The sequence below is a fragment of the Suricata suricatta genome, chromosome X (genome assembly GCF_006229205.1).
Source record: "Suricata suricatta isolate VVHF042 chromosome X, meerkat_22Aug2017_6uvM2_HiC, whole genome shotgun sequence".
Taxonomy (NCBI): Eukaryota; Metazoa; Chordata; class Mammalia; order Carnivora; family Herpestidae; genus Suricata; species Suricata suricatta.
This window is the reverse complement of record NC_043717.1, coordinates 110,204,862-110,220,793: the sequence shown is the minus strand read 5'-3', so window position 1 is coordinate 110,220,793 and position 15,932 is coordinate 110,204,862. Positions and strand designations below refer to the sequence as shown.

The 15,932-nt window shown below is 43.1% G+C and overlaps 1 protein-coding gene across 1 annotated transcript in view; it reads left to right on the top strand.

The window, feature by feature from the left end:
- Nucleotides 1-385: 385 nt before the first annotated feature.
- MECP2 (methyl-CpG binding protein 2) overlaps nt 386-15,932 on the top strand; it is a 61,623-nt gene continuing 46,076 nt past the window's right edge. The window contains exon 1 of the mRNA XM_029931070.1: nt 386-523. Coding sequence (XP_029786930.1) covers nt 498-523 — 26 coding nt within the window. The 5' untranslated portion in view covers nt 386-497. The remainder of the gene's footprint in view (nt 524-15,932) is intronic.

Below are 15,932 nucleotides of genomic sequence, written 5' to 3'. Positions count from 1 at the left end.
AAGGACACTTTGCCTCTGGATTTTGCATGTTCTTTTTGGGATGACGTTTTGATGTTGCATGTTCTCTTGAACATGTGTTCTCTCCCTGAGTATTTCTGTATGACATAGTGCAAGAAATACTTACCGGGGATCACCACTAACAGTGTGCTTTATAGTGTCGAAGTGTCCCTCAGAGGTGACAAGACTTGTGATAGTGTTGATTCTAACACACATGAATCTTTATTTTAGTAATGTGTGTTACGTGCTAGTAATTGGTTTATCCTTTGTTTCTAGTAGGTATGCTGGGAACCAGTATAGTACTTTGTCTATATGTTTATCTTCAGAATGTCCCAAATAGCCCTGGGAAAAAGGTCGTGCAGCACAATGGGGGCTTTCAACTTACGATTTTCTTTGTTTTAGGCTCCATAAAAATACAGACTCACCAGTTCCTGCTTTGATGTGACATGTGACTCCCCAGAATACATCTTGCTTCTGTAGACCAGCTCCAACAGGATTCCATGGTAGCTGGAATGTTAGGGCTCAGGTAAGTAACCTTCCTTTTTTTTTTTTTAGTATATGTCCTGGTTTGGCCATCTGTTTTTAAAAAAACAAAAACAAAAAACAAGGAAAAAAAAAAACAAGATGTACTACTCTTGGACAGTATAAAAGTACCCCAAAGACGAAAGATATAACTGTGCCAAACTGTGCCATATAATAAAAAAAAGTCACTTCCCTGAGCCCTGAAAGGTCAGTTTGGGTAGGGTTACTTGGTAGCCAAAGCGTGATCTGGGGGCGGGCGTCAGATTAGAGCCGGAACTGGTGATCTGCAACTTCAGTTCACCTTGAAGCAGGTCAGCTGAGCTAAGAGCCCTTTGACTGAGCTCGTCACCGGCCGCTGCTGCTGTCGCCTAGCACTCTCCAGCGCGGTGCTGTTTGTGCCCTGATCTCGGGTAGACGACCTTCTGGTCAGTGTAGCGTGCAGTGGGAAAACATGTTTGGTCATGGGGACTGGTGAGTGGTCCCCTAGAAGGCGGCCTCCGGAGACCGGTCACGGGCAGCAGAGCCCATGGCTAGTCGGGAGTGCTTGCTAAGCCCGTCCCACGGGAACTGAAGAGGGAACCCACGCACGGGTCTGACTCTTGAGACTCGAGAGCAGAATGAATGCCTTTTGAACAGCTGAGGATGCCAGCCACACGAGGTCTGACACTCAGGTGCTCGATTGGCCACACTTTGGCCTCCTTTGGTGCCATTGTGTGGACTTCAGTTTTGTAAAAATGAGCAGTTCCTTAATTTCTCAACTGTCAGGCTCAGTATCTCAAGCTTTTTTAAAATCAGTGGTCACTCCCCCTTTGATGTTTTGACACCTGGATTTCAAACATTCCATGTGGTGAGGCAGAACATACTACTTGAATCTTTCCATTCCTTTCCTTAGGAAAAAATGTGAGTTTACGCATATGCTGCCATTGTGATGCCAGCTGAGACCCCCAAGTAGCACTTGGTTGTGTCTCTCTGGCAGTTTCGGACACTTCAGTCTAAAGCTTTGTGAACATCCATAACGTGGCCTGTTCGGGGACTGTGTAGAGGGCCGGGCTTCTGGGGGAGAATAGAAGGTGTGAAGGAAGTGAGGAGCACGGCACTGCCTCCAGGTCCCAAATTTGATTCCACTCCTGATCCTGTGACTCAGATTGTCATTTCTCCTTCACTGCTGCGGGGTGTGCTCTGGGCCCTGCTGACAGGACGTTCTTTGTACGCCACGTATTTCTGCTGGTGGGAGTCGTGTGGCTGTCGCTTTGTGCATTGTCTCAGAAATTGTGTGGACTAAATGTGATATGGGCATTGAATGGGTTTCTTCTGGTAGATGTTAGGCCTGGGGGATGGTTTATGTTTTTAATAGTCTTTTTCTCAGCTTATGAATGGATTTTATAAAACGGGCAGTGGTCACTCTGTCTAGTTTCTTCTAACAAATATAAAAAACACCTCTTTTTACTTACGAGTGGGAAAAACACGCCATTTGAGCTTGAAGAAACTTTGAAGGGAATTCTCCAAGGACAGAACCTCTGTTTAGTAGATAAGTGTTTGATATCTTGTTATTTTCCTTCTTCTCCTTTTTTAACAAATTATAAAAATAATGCATGCTTTTATAGAAAACAAATCATTTTAAAGCCTATCGTGTAAAAAGATGAAAGTTCCCCATTACTCTCCGTGCTCACTACCCAAGTGACCACTATGAATGTAGATGCTTCTGAACCTTCTCGGGCTGTACAAATATGCGCTCTCAGTGTTTTTAACAGCATGAGGATGACATTATACATATTCTGCATCTGTCCAAATCCATGTGATACGTTTCTCTCTGCCACATTTCTGTTAAATAGCAGTGTGATCTGGTGCTGACTTACTGTCATGCATTGTCCCCTGTTGGTTTTCCCACTGGTTTGCAATTAAAGATACTACTGGATTGAACTTCCCCGTGTGCCACTCTTTTTGAAGAATGGCTGCCTAGGCTTGGAATTGCTGGTGGGTACCATCACATCGCCTTCCAAAATGGCCATCCCCATTCTCATGGCAGTCTGAGACAGTGCCACTTCCTGTACCTCCCAGAATTGGATGCCCGTCTTTGAAATTTGGGCTCCTTGGGTTATTACTGAGGCTGCACCACAGTAATCATCAGCCATTTGTATTTGGTCTTGGTGAATTGTCTGTTCATGTTCTGCATTCAGTCTTCCATTAGGATTATTTCTTTTACGTTGATTTGTAAGAAATTGTAATGTATTAAGGATATTCTTGGTCATCGTGCAGATGTTTTTCCTACTTTGTCATGTATCTTTTGATTCTGTTTGTGTTTTTGCTGTATACAATTTCTGTTACGATTTCTTCTTTTGATTTTGTACTTAGAACATCCTTTCCTAGTTTAAGAACGTGTCAGTATTCATCTGTCTATTTTTTCTTCCTAAAAAACATGATGTACTGTATTGAGATATACAAAAGAGTCTTATAAGTAAGTTGTCCCGTGTTTTTCATATGGTTATAAACATGCCCGGTTTTGTATTGAACTTTGGGTACGGATGAGACCTAGAGCCCGCATAGCCAATTGTGTCATAGCTGTTTGGTGATTCAGTCAGTCATCTGGTCTTCACCTTTATTACGTGTCCACTTCAAGTAAACAAACATCTCGTACTTTTTTCTTTCTGAAGTTTTTCTTTGTGAGACTTGATGGCAAGCCTGTCAGCAGATAATCATTTATTCATTCACCCAACAAATATTTGAGCCGCCGGTTAAGGCAGGAGCAGTGTTGGGCCCCACGAGTGCCGCTTTCTCCTTGGCTTGGGGCAGGGCTACGGTGGGGGGGGGCCGGCGGCAGCAGCTGCCATGCTCATTCCCAAAGGCTCGAGAGAGTAGTGGGTCTTCACAAAGTAGGTTTTGGGTAAACGAGGAGGAATCCAGAGGGGGTGTGTGCACATGTGTGTTTTAAATTCTGACGTAGAAAGTTAGAGCTGAGGGCAGACGGAACCATAAGCATAGTTTGTTTTCTGTCTCATATGATTATAGGCTGATTTTTGTCTTGAATTATGATGAGGGCTTTTTGCTTTTGAAACAGTTCTGTATTCGGCTATCTCGGTTGTGATGGAATAAAAGTTGTGTACCAATAAAAGTGGTAATTTTATTCTATGATGATTTTGAAGCATTTCTGTAATAGCTGATAAAAATAAAGACAGGCTTTTGGTGACTATAGTCTTAGGGGGGAAAGTGTAATTTTTTGCAGCTTGCATCATTTAAATCTAATAAATAACCTTAAAACTGAAGTGGAATCCTGGTTTGGAATGAGACATTTTTTCCTTAGAGAAGGGATATGAATGACTTAATGATTAAGGGAAAAGCTTCTTGTATTGAGGCTGTGTTTTAAATGAATTTTAAAAACAGGTGTATGGTACCGCATGAGAAAGGTTGTGTAAAAGGTTATACGGTTAAGAGCCCCCAGATACTCCTTTCTCTCCCTGGAGGTGGCCATCGTTACCAGTTGTTTGTTATTAATGCGCGTGTGTGTGCGCATGCAATGTTTAAACTGTGGCAAAGTATACATAGCAGAAAATTTGCCATCCTAGCCATTTTTAAGTTGCCACTTCTGTGACACTGAGGACATTCGTGTGCAGCCATCCCCGTCATGCATCTCCAGGACCCTTTCATCTTGCAAAACTGAAACCATCTCCATTAAACCACCGCAACTCCCTATTCCCCCACCCCAGCGCCTGGCGGCTCCGCTTTTCCTTTCTGTTTTTATGAAGTTGGCTATTCTAGATACCTCATGTTATTATATGTTTTATAATTGTGTTTATATATTTTGTTGGGGTATGCACACAAATAAGGGTGTGTGCGTGTGTATGTGTGTGTGTGTGTGTGTGTTTACACAAATAGTAAAATGCCATGCACATTTCCAAACTTTGCTCTGTTTAGTGAACGTCTCTTGGGGATTGTTTGATACCAGTTTCCATAGAGCCGCATCATTCTTGTTACGGGTTGCTTTACTGGTATAGGAGATCTTCTTAGAGACAGGGCTTGCTGGGTCAACGGGTGTGTGCATTTTAAACTTGGAGAGAGATTGCTAAATCGAGGGGTGACTTTTTAATTGCATAGTTTTAAAGAAAAGCCTACATATGAGGAGATGAGCACACGAATTTATGTCTGCAGTGCTATTTGCAGAGACTAGAGAGCTGTTAATTAGGGTAGGAAAAAAAAATTTTTTAGCAGTTAGCACTAGAAAGCAAAACTTTGGAAGCTTCCATTTCATCAGATGTGACCTTGTGTGAGCTGAGTCTGTGAGGCGGACCCTTTACTTGACAAGGGGAACCTCAGCCAGTTCTCATTTGTGAATATTGAAGAAAATGGACCATTTTTATTCTGCTACTAAGTTGTGGTCGCTCCTTGGGACTCAGAGTTAGAGAGCCTCCTGAAGCTGCTGGACCTTGTGTCTCATTTGTATGGTAAATATGCATCAGGAATATCCTGGAATTATTCAGGACCAGATTGCTGTTGCTTCATTTCTCTTTGACTCTCGTATTCTTTATAGAGCAATACTTGATTAATTTACCCTATACCAACCGAGTGTCTATTATGTGGCATTTACTGTACTAAATGGCCCAGACTGCCCTATCCTCAGTGATCTTCTGATCTAAAAGAGGGTACAGGTGGGCAAGCAGACCATTATTTACAAGGGGCCAAATGCTATGATGGAGGAGTACTACGCACTGAGGGAACACACCAGAGTTAGAGAGGTCCCACCCAGACTTAAAAGTGAGGTCAGGGAGGAGACTTCTTTGAAAAGTGACCTCCACGACCTGAACCGTAAGGCAACATTAGCTGGTCCGGGAGAAGGTAGAAGGTGTGAGTGGGGGAGAGACCGGCATGTAACAGAGGCTCAGACGAGAGAGAACTGTTGGGCTGGGCCTGGGGCGCTTGGAGCCTACAGATGAGACAGGTGCGGCAGGCCAGGCCTAAGGGCCAGGAGCAGTTGGTTTGCAGAGCGTGCTGGTAGGAAATCAGACCCACCACACCAGCTGTGCCAAGTAGGCTCTGCTCTCCTCCTGAGTTACAGCGCATTTCGAGATGTTCCCACGCCCCAGAAGGCAATGTAAGGAGCTCTGGCCATCCATCCTGTCCCCTTTCCATCCTCACGGCTCTGGACGCCATCTGCCCTGAGCTGGTTTCCCACCCACCTGTCAGGGCCCCAGGGCTCTCACTCCAGGTCTCTTTATGGAACCTTCCTTCCCGCTACTTCTGCCCCAGGGGACCCGTGAGGAAAGGGCTTCCCCTTCTCCAACACTTCGTTCTGATAGTTAATCCTGAGAGGAGGGCAGGAGCTTGTGTGGCATGAGAGTCCACTCTGGTGCCACACTCACTGCTTAGTTCTTCTGATTTTTATTTATTTATTTGTTTATTTATTTATTTACTTATTTATTTTTGCCAAGACTTTCATGGTGAAGAAAGCAGCACATAATCAAGCTCACTCTGTCTTGTCAAGGGCCAGGTCCACCCTGATGAGCCACCATGGACGCACTGCTGTAATCCCCACAAACTTGGGCTCAGGAGGTCAGATTACAGCCCTCTTTACCTCTTCTCCGTGTGGCTACTCCTCTGCCCTCCCTTAGGCCATCCTGACCCTCCCGTCCTTGAGCTCTTGCCTTTCTGCAGGCCTCCCGGCCCTCTTCCTCCCCAGCCTCTGCACTCTGCTCACACGTTAGCTACTCAGGTGCTTTCCACTTGGCTCTCGGAAGGGTTAGAGTTTTACTGTTCACGTCAGCCTCCTTTGTGGATGGAACTCCGTGTGGCGGCTCCCGTGGAATCTCAGGCACGGTCGCACTTGCTCGCCCTGCCTCCCTGAGGTGGCCTGCTCTCCGCTTTAGGCTGTGTTACACGTGATCGTGTATCAGGTTCAAAACCCTTCTTAGGGATTTGCAAGAGGGTATCCTACTGGATGTAACATTCCTCAACTCGCTCTTCTCACTCCGTACTTGGCTTTTGAGTTTGGTCCATGTGGCTCTGTTCAGACCTTCATTCAACATGTCTCCTTTTGCTATAGAAACATCTTTACAACAGAAGCCCCACCAGAGCCCAGAGGGAGAATGGAATTTAGAGAAATGGGGATTGACATCTGGTTTATGTTTACATCCTTTGGTCCTATTAACCAGGAAGATATTTTTATTTCTTTGTTTGTGAAAGCTTTCCACACAAAAAAAGGCATCCATTTTCTAGATTTATTAATAGGGCAGTCCAAAGGTTTTATTTTTAGATTTGAAAGAAAGCAAAGCAGGCTTCTGAGATACGCACGTTTCCCTTTGTTCCCATCTTCTTTGCAACATTCCACGTTGCTGCTAAAACACAGACTTGAGCACTTTAAAGCACTAGCTGACCTTTTCTACACGTGGATTATTTTTGAAAATGTTAAATAAGTATTTTGGTTTTTCTGGGGCCTCTGGTGGTACTCAAGTTTTGACAGTACTTTGATAAGTTATATTTTAAATTTGTCTATACATGTTTAATAATAGTTTTAAAATACAAATTTCTGTGCGTTTCTGGTTTTTGTGTTTTTGTAAATAGCAGAAGGTATCAGTCCATATTAAGTACTAATTTGCTCTAATATTTTCAGCTGTTTTTGGAATTACACTTGGCAAAAAAAAAATAAACGTCTGCAGTGGTGACAGTTTGTCTTTTTGTTTCGTTTAACTCCAGCACAAATAATTCTAGTGAAATTTTTTTCTAGGCTCATAAGAACATAGGAATGATTAAAGTCGTCATAATACTTACAGGACTTAGGGAAATTTGAGAAGTCTTTATGTGGTCACCCTGTAAAAAAATGTTAATGTAGCTTGTAAGCAGCTGTCTAAAATTGCTTAGCCACTCTTCTAAGTTGTTTAAGACTAACAAAAATGTAGTCTATATTAAACTCTCTATTTTTTAACTCCACAAGCAAATTATCATTGTAGAAAACGCATATGGAAATCACTCTGGAAATTCCACCACGCAGAGAAAAGTGCTCTTACTGTTTGGTCTGTATGTTCCTAGACCAAGGGTTCTCACTCATGGATGAAAATCCACGGGTTGCATGACCTTGGATGGGAAAAATACTTCATCTTGATTTTCACTAACCTCTCACTGAAAAGTCAATTTTCCTTCAATGGCAAATGTAGCCCATAGACCACGGTAGCAGTAGGAGGACCTGTGACTTTGTCACCAGTAGAGATGGAAGATGCTTTCTTACCACATTACAGGAACAGATATTTTGGAACCCTCATTTGTCCTTATCATACTTCATACTTAGGGTAGTTATTAGACCTAGTTGTTTAATGGTTTCCTAAAGAAGTACCTAATACTCTAGCACCATCTCAATGTGCATTATTCAGTGGTTTCTATGCGTTACATTTTAAGCATTTCAAAACATTCTTCTGAGGAGGGTTCCAGAGAGCCAGAAGGGCCGGTGGCAGAAGAAGGTTAGGAACACGCCGTGTGTCCAAGTGCGTTATGCCGTGCAGCTACAGATACCGGAGCCGCTGGCCCTTGAGTAGTCAGCATGTGGGGGAAGAGTAAAGAAAGCCCTAGAGCACAAGTGCCAGGAAGGGGGACAAAATGACATTTAAAGCTTACTTCAGACTATTCTGGCAAATATTTTTATGAACCCATTTAGTGCTTTTACAAAATCCATGCAAAGTAAAATGCAACTAAAACGGTCTAAGAATACTACCACATAAATTTCTTGATAAATAATAACCTAAAAGTTACCTTTGCTGTTGGCATTTTAAACATTCTCCTTGGGGTGCCTGGGTGACTCAGTCGGTTAAGGGTCCAACTTTGGCTTAGGTCATGATCTCAACGGTTTGTGAGTTCAAGCCCCGCATCGGGGGAGCTCGAAGCCTGGAGCCTGATTCGGGTTCCATGTCTCCCTCTCTCTCTGCTCCTCCTCCACTTGCGCTCTGTCTCTCCCTCAAAAATAAACATTAAAAATTAAAAAAAAAAATTCTCCTAGAGTCTTCCTTATGCACCCTTGTGCATACATACATATTGTTTTATATAAATGAAATCACATCATAAATGTACTGTTGTAACTTGCCTTCTTTTCTCAGTGATACGTTGTAGGTATCTATCTGTGTCAGTAAAAGTAGACTGATAACACCACCTTTCTCTAAGATGAAAATAAACTTGAGTGTATTTATTAATTATAAAAATAATATCTGTTCAATGGAAAATTTTTTTTTAGAAAATAGGAAAAGTAAGAATTGCCCATAAATCTGGCATCTACTGATAACGTCTGGGATAACATCTTCACACCATCATTTTTGATGATCACATGACATTTCAATTGATGCCTGTCCCTTGATTTAATTGGGGGCATATCCATTGTTTGTGTGTTTTCATTGCTTCACTGGCTTCAGCTGTGTGCCGATGACTCCGCTCTGCGCCTGCATCTCTAGCCCCCCTTGAGCCCCACATTGGATGGCCTCTTCAGTACTTGCACTTGAGTTCCTCCTAGACATTTGAAACTTAACAAGTCACGAACAGTTCCCTTGCTTCTTCCACTTCAAATCTGCTTTTCCTCCTGTCTTTTCTAAAGTTTTTTTAATGTTTATTTTTGAGAGACAGAGACCAAGCGCGAGCAGGGGAGGGGCAGAGAGAGAGGGAGACACAGAATCCAAAGCAGGCTCCAGGCTCTGATTTGTCAGCACAGAGCCCAACGCTGGGCTCAAACCCATGAGCCACGAGATCATGAGCCAAAGTCGGACCTGAGCTGAAGTTGGACACTCAGCCCAACGAGCCACTCAGGCACCCATCCCCCTGTCTTTTCTATCCCAGTAAATCACCTCAATATCCATCCAGATACCAATGCAGAATTCCAGGAGTTGTCCTTGGATTCTGCTCTTTCCCTTACCAGCAACTCTTGTGGGGATCCATGTTCAAAATGTACCTCACGGCCAGCCACTTCTCACCACCTCTAATGCTAGGGCCTCAGTCCAAGCCACAAGTCACCTCTCAATGGATGAAGCAGGACTTCGGGTGACATTGAGCAGCTTCCTCACTGACACTCATGAAACACCACACATTTCATAGGACTATTTGTTATACTGACAATTCTGAATGATAGGATTGTTCCATATTTAGTAACTTTTTCATCTGGCCAATACAGTTCAGTTTAAATACTGAATTCCTTGCTGCTCCTTGCTGAAGGATCTGCAGTTCATCAGGCTGTCCTCCAGCCGCTCAGCCCACGAGGAAGTTAAGTGTCTGCAGTACCTCGGGCCTGTAGTAGGCAGGCTGAGACAGATTGGTACCTTTCCTCACGGAACTTAAGTTTGGCGGGAGAAACAGACTTAAATAACTCACAAGTAGTTATGTAATTACAGCAGGTCAAGTGCTCTGAAGGACAAGTGACGGTGGCAGGGGGAGGGGGTGGTTACTCACCATGCTCATGAGTAACGGGGGAACAGCTAAGCCTTGGGAGGGATAAGGAAACCTGTGCTAGGGAGGCAATGCTGAGGCCAAGAATTGAGGGGTGAACAGAAGTGGGCGAGACACAGAGTGGAGGAGGGCTTTCCTAACTGAAAAGAGCATGTGTGAAGGCCCCGAGCCTGCCGGGAGCTTAGCCCTCTAAGGCGCTTGTGAAGCCCTGTGTGGCCGGAGCAGAGTTGGGGGCGGGGCAGGTGACAGTGATGCAGGCGGAGGTTGATGGGCTAGGTGCCGGACTTTTCGTCTTAATGTCGGAGCAAAAGGAAACTATTGAACAACAGCTTAACCCTTCCTCTTCCTGTTCCACAACCCAGATATGACAGACAGCTTTTAACTGTTTCTACTTTCAGTTTCTTTGATGGTTACCTTCAAAATTAAATCATATGGTTATCCATCTTTCTTGATTTGCCAACTTTGGGGAATTATATTAACTCCCTGAAATGAAAGAAGGTGACTTAGCTTACATCACCTTCCATGTTGAGTCTCACACTCACAATTTCTAACTCCAAATGATGGTTCATTCCTCTTCTGTCGGCTTGAGGCCATATGGCACGTCCTCTTAAGATGACGATGCTAGTGACCCTGCTTTTCTTCCCACCTTTCCCCCAATTTTACCTCCTAAAAGCTATACTTGACCTGGGCACCTGGCTGGCTCAGTCAGGGAAGCATGCAACTCTTGATCTTGGGGTTGTGAGTTCAAGCCCCATAATCTCGAGTGTAGAGATTATGTTAATATTAAAAAATAAAATATCCTATACATGACCGTATTGATTCTTACAATTATTAACATTTGTTCTCTGCCCTACAACCACATCCAAGTGGTCATAGGTTAATTCTAAAGTTGAACACCTGTCAACATCCTTGACACTGTTACACGTATTTAAATATTGTTACCCGGAGGCCAAGTCACAAATGCTAGGATTACATTCCCTTCTCCATAGGTCTGGAGTCACAGTTGCTAGACCACTCAAAGGAGAACCACCAAGCAAGGTAAAAGGGATTCTCCTTCCATAACACTCTCAGCACCTGCTTAAAGTCCTTGCCAGAATTTAATGTGCTTCATATTTGGACCTTGGCTTCCTTGTACAGATCTTTGTTTTTCCCACTGTTTCTGATTGTCGTTTGCTCTTCCTTAGTAGTATTTTCTGGTCTTGTAAAATCTTTTCAGCCATGCTGTTTCTTTCCTGTAGTTTTGCATCATCCTCTCTCCTGCCCCCCTTGCAGAGGCCTTCCCCTCGGAGCTCTCTGTCCCCTCCTCCAGTGTGGACGAGCCCTTGCCACTGGCTCTTCCCCTCACTGAGCTCTTGGGGTGAAGCCACTGTTTCTCAGAAGCCGTGTCTTTTACATGGTTTATTCCTGTTTTGGGGAACACATCTTTAAATAACTTACTAAGATAGGGTGTGTGGGTTGTAAACTGTAATGGACACACTTGTTCCTTACCATATCCATTCCCTCTTTCCCATTCCTAATAGAACCCTGGTATCATATACCTTTCTACCTCACTCCCACCACCAGCAAGGATCCTTAAGTCATTCCACACATTGCATTCCCTTGGCAACTGTTATTGGTTTTTAAATTTTTTGAGAGAGTGTGAGTGTGACTGGGGGAGAGGGGTAAAGGGAGGGGGAGAGCGAGAGAGAGAGAAAGAGAGAATCCCATGACCCTGGAATCATGACCCAAGCTGAAACCAAGAGTTGGATGCTCAACTGAGTGAGCCACCTACACACCCCTTGGCAACTGCTATTGATCCAGCTTAGACCTCTGTTCTCAGTCCCCTCAGAATGAAGGGAAGGGCTTTGACGGCATGTTCAGGGTAAACTATCTTTCCCTCACTGGATGTAAATAAGATGCTGTTGGGAGCTCTGCCGTAATCTCAGACTGAGGTACCAAGGATGGTAGACGACATGGGCAGGAGGAGCGTAGGGCCTGCCCTAGCTCTGGGCTTCCAGTTGTCGGAGAGGATACATTTTCTTATTGTGCAAGCCAGCTTCAATAGGCTTTCCTGTTCCTTGCAGCCAAAAGCATTGTAACAGACAAGTCTTCTGAGTCATTGCATGTCTGAAATGGTTGTCTGCTCTTCTACTCAATTGACTGAGGATAGAATTCCTTAATTTTTAATTTTTTTTAATGCTTTTTATTTATTTTTGAGAGACAGAGACAATGTGAGCAGGGAGGGTCAGAGAGAGAGGGAGACACAGAATCAGAAATAGGTTCCAGGCTCTGAGCTGTCAGCACAGAGCCCAATATGTGGCTCAAACCCATGAACCGTGAGATCATGACCTGAGCCGAAGCCGGACACTTAACCGACTGAGCCACCCAGGTGTCCCTGAGCATAGAATTCCAAGTTGAAAGTCATTTTCCCTTCTAAGTTTTTTTTCTTTTCTTTCTTTTCCATCCCTCCTAATTTTGAAGGCATTGCTTCCATGGTCTTCTAGCATTCAAAGTCACCAATGGAAGAAACATTTGATGTCAGTCTGATTGTGGTTCTTTTGTAGGTGGCCTTCTTTTCTCTTCTAACCTGGAAAATTTTTAGGATTTTTTTTCTTTCTCTTTAGTGTCTTGAAATTTCATGAGAGTGTGTCTGGAGTTGTGTCTTTTTCATTCATGGTGCTGGGGTCATTCAGTCAGAATACTTTTGTCTATTGTCAACTCTCTTCTAAAAAATGTTTCCATTTTTCCATTTTCTCTTTTTTATGGAGATTCCTCTTAGCTTAATTTTGGATTTCTTATATTGGTCCTCTGTCTCAATCTTCTCTCATATTTTCCTTTTGTTTTCTTTCACTCTGAATTTTGGAAGGCCTCCTAGACTTTATTTCCATCCCTTCTGTTAAATTTTTATTTCAGCCAAATCTTTTTTTCTACTTACTGTGAAGCCTGTGTGCCCACTGCGTAGATTCAACAGTTATTAACATTTTGGTATATTTGGTTAGACTGTTCAGACATGTGCATTTTTAGGGGCGCCTGGGTGGCTCAGCTGGTTAACTCTCCGACTCTTGATTTCAGCTCAGGTCATGATCTCACGGTTCATGGAATCGAGCCCCATGTCAGGTTCTGCGCTGACAGTGCGGAGCCTGCTTGGGGATTCTCTCCCGCTCTCTCTGCCCCTCGCCTGCTCATGTTTAGGTGTGTTTTCATAATAAATAAAGTTAAGAAAAAAGACACGTGCATTTTTATATCTTTTTGCTGACCATTTGAAAGGAATTCTTAGACATCATGACATTTCATCCCTAAGTACTTCAGCACACATCTCCTAAAAATAAGGACATTTTCCAGTACAGCACGGTGCCCTGAGCACACCTAAAAACATTAACAGTTCTCTAATGTTATCGTCAGACAGCCATTCTAAATTCTGATTTCTCCCAAATGTCTCTTACTGCTGTTTGGGAAGGAGGGGAGCTGCAGAGCAGTTAAGACTTCATACGTTACATGTGAGTGTGCTTCCTTTTTCTCTTTTAACAAGAACAGCCTCCCCACGTCCAGTCCACCTGTGTCATTGGCTTTATGAAACAACTACCCTACTTGTTTTACAGGAGGCCACGTTCTAGATGCATCTCTTTTCCTGTTTATCTTTTATATTAATTGTAAACAAGAGGTTACATTTTAGGGCTTACTTAGGCAAACATTTTAGGCAGGAGTATTTTGTATTAGTGTCAAATCAGGAGGCACATTCTGGTTCTTTCTCCTGTGGCTCCTGACGTGGTGTTTTACCACTTGGTTGAAGAAGCAGATGACTGCCAGACCTCTCCATTGCAGACGCGCAGTTTTCCTGTTGTAACTGATAGGCGGTGTGTGGTGCGCTTTGACACCATGCAAAGGTTGTGTTGCCCAGCAATTCACCTAATGATTTTAGCGTTCACTCATGATCCTTGCCTCAATCTGTTATTTCACTGACGGTTAACAAAATAATGGATTTTCTAATTCTGTCATCTCCTCTACGTTTAGTATTGGCATTCTTTTGTAAAGAACTTTCCCTCATCAAGTAAGGTGGAACTATATTTCCTCCTTCCTGAAAAGATAGCATAAGTGCTAAATCTTTGCCTTTAATTACTATATACTGAATTCCAGAGCAAGGAGTTGGTGTAATAGTCACCCCCAGGTGGTAGCAAACCCTTTGATCTTGTGTTTTTTCTTCTTTTATGTCCATCTGTACTCGTGGATTTTTATTTATTGAATGTTTTGCAAGTCAGCTACAGTCACTATCTTTTTAATAAAATTATTCCAAATTTGGTCAGTGGGAGTCCCTTCATGCTGGCGCCTGTGATCTTGGCATACTCTCATTAATTAGTCTTTGGGTGATTCTTTGCTTTCTGGCATAAGACATTCCATGTGTGCTTTTCCTGACCCAGAACTGGTTCCAAAAGCTCTGATTCTCTTTAGTGGAAAATGGTATTCAGGAGCCAAGCTTTGGGTGCTAGACGTGCTCATTCTTATTGGGGTGACAGTCTTGTCTAGGCTCTCTCAATGGATAAAGCTAAAAGGTAACACTGAAAAATATTTTTTAAACCCATGAATACATAATGATGTGTTTAGTGGAAACTTAACGTTTGAGAGTTTGTATTTAACTTTTATCTTATCCTTATATATCAACTGGAAGTGTTGATTCCTAATTAACATACTTATTTGCTTTATCTAGTAGTATATGTAGTTATAAAATTATAATACCAATATTACTACTAACCTGCAGCTTCAGGGGCTGAACACACAGGACAGAGTTCACAGCAACCACAGCAGCTGAAAACCAAGAGCAGAAATCCTGGAAAGCAGATAGCCATGGGCAGGGGACCCAAATTCTTCATCTATAACTGCTTGCTAAATTCTAGCTAAGGCAAAAGAAATGAACAGAGATTTCAGATCTTGTCTTGCCCACCATAGGGAAGACAGTTTGGAGTTTGAATTCTACTGAGTTGACTGCCTGTTAAATCTGTACTCTTTATTGCAACATAACCGAATCCAAAGTCTGACAGTGTATCACTCACAATGTCTAGACATTTGGAAAAAATAGGAAAATGTGACCCTTACTCAGGAGCAGGGCTATCTGTACATAGTAACTATTTTAGTCTTTGCCAGTCATATAGTCTCTTACAACTACACAACTCTACTGTTGTACTGTGAAAGCAGCCATAGACAGTACATAAATGAATAGGCATGACTACATTCCAATAAAATTGTATTTATAGAGATACGCGGTGAGCCAGAGTGGGCCTACAGGTCATAGTTTGCTCATCCCTGTTCAAGAGAAAAGGCAATCAATGACAGCCTACCCCAAGGTGACCCAAGTGTTAGAATTAACAGGATTTTGTTTTATTTTATTTTTTTAAATGTTTATTTCGTTTTATTTATTTAAGTTTTTTTAATGTTTTTTATTTCGTTTTGAGAGACAGAGACAGCATGAGCAGGGGAGGGTCAGAGAGAGAGGGAGACACAGAATCTGCAGCAGGCTCTAGGCTCTGAGCTGTCAGCACAGAGCCCGGTGCGGGGCTCGAACCCACAATCGTGAGATCATGACCTGAGCCGAAGCTGGACGCTTAATCAACTGAGGCACCCAGGTGCCCTTTATTTATTTATTTTAGAGAGAGAGTGCATGCGATATGGGGAGGGACAGAGAAGGAGGGAGGGAGAGATTCCCAAACAGGCTCCTCGCTGTCAGTGCAGAGCCCGATGCAGGCCTCTATCTCAGTGACTCCTGAGATCATGATCTGAGCCAAAACCAAGAATTGGACCCTTAACCAACTGAGCCACCCAGATACCCCTAGCAGAGAAGGATTTTAAAGCAGCTGTTGTAAACTGTGCTCAGGATGTAAAAGAAAATATGCTTGTAATGAAAGTAGTCCTAAATCCACTCATATCAATAATTACATTAAATGAAAGTAGATTAGACATTTTAGTTAAATGGCAGGGATTGTAGGCTGGATTAAAAAGTGAGGCCCAACTATATCTTGTCTATAAGAGAAGCAGTTTTTTAAGGT